At 32.8% G+C, this 5,807-nt stretch overlaps 1 protein-coding gene across 1 annotated transcript; it reads left to right on the forward strand.

Annotated features, from left to right (window-relative positions):
• The first annotated feature begins 1,582 nt into the window (after positions 1-1,582).
• On the forward strand, positions 1,583-4,284 carry LOC143537852 (uncharacterized). Its single transcript, XM_077031523.1, has 2 exons — positions 1,583-2,000; positions 2,913-4,284. The coding sequence occupies exons 1-2, from the start codon at positions 1,950-1,952 to the stop codon at positions 3,825-3,827; spliced, it is 966 nt and encodes a 321-aa protein (XP_076887638.1). The 5' UTR covers positions 1,583-1,949; the 3' UTR covers positions 3,828-4,284.
• The last annotated feature ends 1,523 nt before the right edge of the window (positions 4,285-5,807 follow it).

Here is a 5,807-nt window from a genome sequence, read left to right on the forward strand (position 1 = left end):
CATTTTTCGAATAATTTTCAAACGAGCGGCAAGCAACGAGGAATTTGGACAACCATACTCTTACCACTCCGCTACAATAATAATATTAGATTATTTAGAAATCTGAAATAATAACTAGACTAAAAAAATTGAAATGCATGATTAATGAATAATGATGAATTTTCTTTCTAGTTATGATTTCCGGTTATGAATGAAAGATGGCATACGAAAGTTCTAGAATTATTGTTGAGTTGTCTTCCAATGATGAAAAACCAACGCCCAATTTAAGAATATAATCATTACGGAAACTCATAGATCAATGCAATTATTTCATAAGTATTATACCTTTAAAAAATTTCTTAAACAATATTAATAAAAATCTATTTTTTTTTTGTGTGTGAAAGACCAACAAATTATCATTACAATAAGCTAGCCAAATAAGTACAAAATCTAAATATCTTAAATATAGGGTTGAAGTGAAATATCTAAGTATTTTAATTTATAGATGAAAGGTTTTAGTTTTAAATCTCACTTGTAATAAAAAAAATAATAAAAAATAGGGGATTATAAGTTGAACTTTCTTACATATAACTGGTTTTTTCTAAGGATGAAATAAAGAAGATCAGGATGGATCACTGCTCATTAGTGATGTAAATGGCCATTCAAAAATTTTTACTTTCTTTAATGAAAAACTCGTGCATCCTAAACCTAGTTATATATCTATACCATTTGTCTACGAGACTAAACGTCCATCATTATTTTTAAGAGAGTCACGTTTGCAATAGGGGTGTGCAACAAAAAAGAAAAACAAAGAAAGAAAAACTAAAAACCAAATCCTACCCATAACCAGAAAAACTAAACTGAATTGTGAATGCAGTTTTTGATCGATTCCTAATTGTATCCGAATTGTGAACTCAATTTTCAATTATCAGTTCCACAAATCTTGCTTATCTGAATAACTGAATCAAATATAATCGAATAAACCAAATAATAACCATCTAAATTGGATAATTGAACCGAAAAATCAAATAAGTTGGTCCGGTTTCTGAATATAAAACTTAACTTAAAATGATGCTCCAAATAACTTGATTTTTGTTAATTGAATTTTAAACACCTGAATTAAAACACTGTTTCGTTGTTTGGAGCACCATTTAGAGATAAATTATGCATAAATCGACCCGTATACTCTTTTCGATCAAATTTTTATAATACATCAGTTTTAAATTCAAGAATGACTAAATGGCATTAAGTTTTTTTTTTAAACAGAAGTTAAGTGGCAAAAAAAAATAGGGTGAAAAGTAGGACCAGTAACAATAAATTTTAAGGTAAGCTCATTATTGATAACTAAGAGAACTTAAAAAACAAGACATAAAGTCAAACTAGACAAAGAAGTGAGCTATATTTATGGCTCGGGCTCGGCTCCAATACACACACAAAAAACTCTGCTTATTTTGAGATTTTCATCGATTCAACCATTTGGTTCATGAAAAGCAACTACGATTATTTAAACACAATTCTTCGTTACAAACTAATCATGCATGCTCAAAAGCAAATATTTGTAACTTAGAGAGTAGCATACTATGCTGGCAAAAACTTCACGAACACAGTTTCCACGTGTACACCATGTCATAACGACACGTCACGAAATATCCCTTGCTTGTAAGAAGCGACTAAGTGGGCCCCGAGAGAGACAATGTAAGACCCCACAAAACAGACTGAACTTTCGGTTTTTCCCAAAACATCATCCTATCAACATCAGTCAAAGTTGTGATTCAGCCAACGGCCTCGATGACACACCACAAAAAGCAAGCATGAGATCAGACCCGTCTATCATGTGGGTCACTGACCGGTGCCCACCACGCCTTACTTTTTCTTCCTTCTTATTCACATTCCATTCCATCCACCACCATTGCAACCTTAATTCATAAACACACACCCACTCAAACACACTTACGTACTGTCATTATCAAATGGGTTTAACGTCGCTTCAAGTTTGCATGGACTCACCGGACTGGTTTCAGGTATAACATCCACGATACTAGTAATTAACTTGTATTGTGAAAATTGCATAAACACTTAAAACAAACTTTTTCTATAAATCCGTAGTTCTACAACTAATAACTGTGAGAAAGGTATAAACAAGTGTGGATAGTGGTTATTAGATATATTTAAGAAGAGAAAGATCGAGATGCTTAATAATTACATGAGTATTTTTTGCATCATATGTATTATCAACTTAAAAGATGTCGAACAACTATATATTTTCTAAGATACAAAAGAATACTATAATTTTAAAAATTAGCAAATTTTACTTTACCATAAGAACTTTGTGTTTCTTTTGTATTTAGATTTCAAAATATAACTTTTTTTTTTTTTGATAAAAACTTACAATAACGTTGATTAAGATGTACAAAGAGGTAAAAAAAATTATCTTTTTATATTTTCCGTACCTTTGGAATGAATAACACTAAGAATTACGTTTTGTTTAGCAGTAAAGTCAGTTAGATCTACTCTAGATCTACATCACTTGTTCATGACGGGGCTAGAAGATCACGACCACTAACATGTAGTGGTAACCATATATATTAAAGAGAGAAAGAATCCTAATTATATTGTCATATAAACATGTTATCTATCGCATGTAAGAGATATATAAAACTGCTTATTTAATTTTGGCATAACTATAATTAACAGCTCTATATTTCTATAAGATATACCATATGATATTAATCTATTATAGTTAACAATTTTTAGTTTTTTACTTACAATAGGTGTTTCCTTTGTACTTTGATTTCAAAAACTAACACGTTAGTAAATAAAAAAAGTATAGACTTGTCGTTATTTCTTACATTTGGAATGAAATGTTAATTTGAAAGTACAATCCTTGCTGACACAAATTCTGATAATTACTTTATACATATCACAACTTCTAGGGCACAATTCCGGAGGAAATAGGAATAGCAGATTCATCATCACCATCAGCAACCACTGATCACATACTTGCATGCTCCCAGCCGTTAATGGAACGCAGGCTTCGACCACCACAAGACCAACCTCTCAAATGCCCACGTTGCGACTCCACACACACCAAATTCTGCTACTACAACAACTACTCACTCACTCAGCCACGTTACTTCTGCAAAGCCTGCCGCCGCTACTGGACCAAAGGCGGCACGCTTCGTAACATCCCCGTTGGTGGCGGATGCCGAAAAACCAAGAAAGTTACGTCCAATTCAAAGAAATCCACCTCCACCTCGGCAACTGCTAGTGCTAACATCCACCACCACCAGCAAAACTCACATTTGATTAGTATTAACCCTAATCATAATCATAATAATAATCATCAGTTGATTATGAACTCTAGGGATCTACAACTGTCCTACCCGGAAACATCCATGCAGTTTTCGGGGTCAAATTTGTTTGGGATTGGGAATGCAAGTAATAATAATATTGCTACGAGTTTTATGTTTGAAAATCTGAGTGGTGGTGGTGGTGGTGGGAGTCAGTTTATAGGGATGGGTGGTGTAAATCATCATGTGATCAATCAAAGCTATCAGGGTGGGAATCTTTGTTCGCCATTCGGAGGGATGACACTCGATTCGATTAATAATCCTTTTTCGCAAAGAGGGTTAATTACATATAATCATAACGAGAATGACGTAAAGCCGAATCTTTTGGCTTTGGAATGGCAAGATAATGATGATAATATTAATACCGGTGTAAGTGCAACTTCGGGTGGTAGCGGTGGTGGTGATGGTGGTAATGGGGGGTATATGACGTGTTTAGGGTCATCATGGGGCGGGCTAGTTCATGGGTACGGACCATCGACGACGAACCCATTGGTGTAGTAAGTTTGGAGTTAAAAGATGACTGCTTTGGTGGAACTTGGATCTTGGTTTATAATATTATCATATTTAGTGGTGGTGTTATTTTACTTGACATTCAGGATGGTAGGATTTTGTGACATATCGAGGAAGATAATTAGTGTGTTTTTTTAATGTTTCTTTTGAACTAATATCCAAGTAATATATGATCTTTTAAGATTCTGTCAAGAGAATGTCTTTGTCGGTGTTTTTCTACATCATGACGATCTGTCTATGACTTTGTTTGTCGACTTTCATAATTACTTAAAGTTTTATAATGGTGCAATAAAACACATGATTAGTTCACTATGGAGGGTTTCTAACTTTCTACTACAAAGATTATATTTCATAAAAAGCCTAAAAAGCAGTACCGTGATATTTAGTGAGAGATATCAGCATCAATAACATTTAAATATTGTATTTCTTATCTTTTAAAATTACGTACATGTGGAATTATAGTCTTAGCACGCCAATAAATTTATCTATCATGGCATGGACTAGATTTTATGATGATGCATGCATCATTGCAACATCATGTTGGAAACTATGATATCACAGCTTCAAAGCATTTTGTAAGACTGGCCGGTTTAAATAGAGTTTCAGGAATTATTCACCAATCGACCAACTCCCCACGACTCCTTAAGGGTATTCATTTCATACTATGCAAGTTTAACTTACCGTACGTGATGTGTGGTGCTGAGAATATGAGATAGCAGGTTAATTAATAACCTTTAGGAACTTGGCATTTCAATTTACAACAGTTAGATATGTTTCTTGACGACAACACATAAAACATAAATCCAATGCATTGTTAGATGGTAATGGGAAGAAACATGAAGAGATTTCTAAGGCTACTAGCAAAGGCGAAAGATGTGGTATTGACAAGAACATGTATATCGTTGGGGTATTTTTTTTGTCTATGAGAAAGCCCAACAAATTTATTCTACACGAGTGTAATGTAATATATTTAAAACATCATATATATATAGGGGTTATCGTAAAAAAATGAGTGTGTCTAAAGAGTGTAAGAAATGATCTGGTGCGTTGGATTGTGATCTAATGGTTAACATTCGTTATAGTGTTTTTTCGGGGTGTGTTTTATTTTTATACTTACTTTATAACACTCTAAGGGCATTATCGTCTACTGTGTTATATTAAATTTTGGAAACTATCAATCTACAATTAATAATTGCAATTTTTTAGGATAGATAAAATCAACAATTCAAAAAATCCAAAATTTTTGCAAGTTTGTTGTGTTATTTTATGCAGGTTGGTCTAAAACATCAACATTTTTCTTGATCATTCATTCAGATACACCATGTGGTATTAGAATTCTAATAATTATTGATGAACTAAAACACACTGCATATATAAAACACAACATTTTTGCTTTAACATGAACTATAACATGATTTCTTTTTAATCAAAAAGGAAATAAACTCTACTTTTTAACATAACCGAAACAGAAAACCAACGGTTTAGTTTTGCGTTTTAACATTCACAATATTCAAAAACTAAAACACACTACACTTATTAACTAAAACACAATTTCCTCATTTTTATTTTTTTTAAAAACAACATGTTCGATGCATGAACTAAAACACTCTACGTATAAACTAGAACACTATGGTTATAAAGCTAGGGTTACACAATTAAATTACATAATGAACAATATATATGATAACTTGAAGAAGAAATCAAGTTCACAATTCTCGCCATGATTGGTTCAATAATAAAAAATCACTAGAAAATTTTCATGAATTAGTAACAATAAACCAACTACATAAATTTTAAAAACCTAAGTGATGCATATATCTTATCATCTTCCCAATTCTTGTCATGATTGGTTCACAAGATTAAAATACACACCAACCTTTTATTACTACTCAACCACTGAATCGAAATCTCAACCGTAACTCACACCTCCTCCGCCACCACGGCTTCCAGCGCTGCCATCACAGACAA

This window comes from Bidens hawaiensis, unplaced genomic scaffold (assembly GCF_021521415.1).
Source record: "Bidens hawaiensis isolate Kalapana, Puna unplaced genomic scaffold, B.hawaiensis_p1.1 tig00011411_1, whole genome shotgun sequence".
Lineage (NCBI taxonomy): Eukaryota > Viridiplantae > Streptophyta > Magnoliopsida > Asterales > Asteraceae > Bidens > Bidens hawaiensis.

Bases quoted from the DNA above. Each gene is read 5' to 3' on its own strand.
- LOC143537852 (XM_077031523.1), top strand. From the start codon at position 1,950: ATGGGTTTAACGTCGCTTCAAGTTTGCATGGACTCACCGGACTGGTTT. The intron at 2,001-2,912 runs GTATAACATCCA...CACAACTTCTAG, and splicing joins ACTCACCGGACTGGTTTCAG to GGCACAATTCCGGAGGAAAT.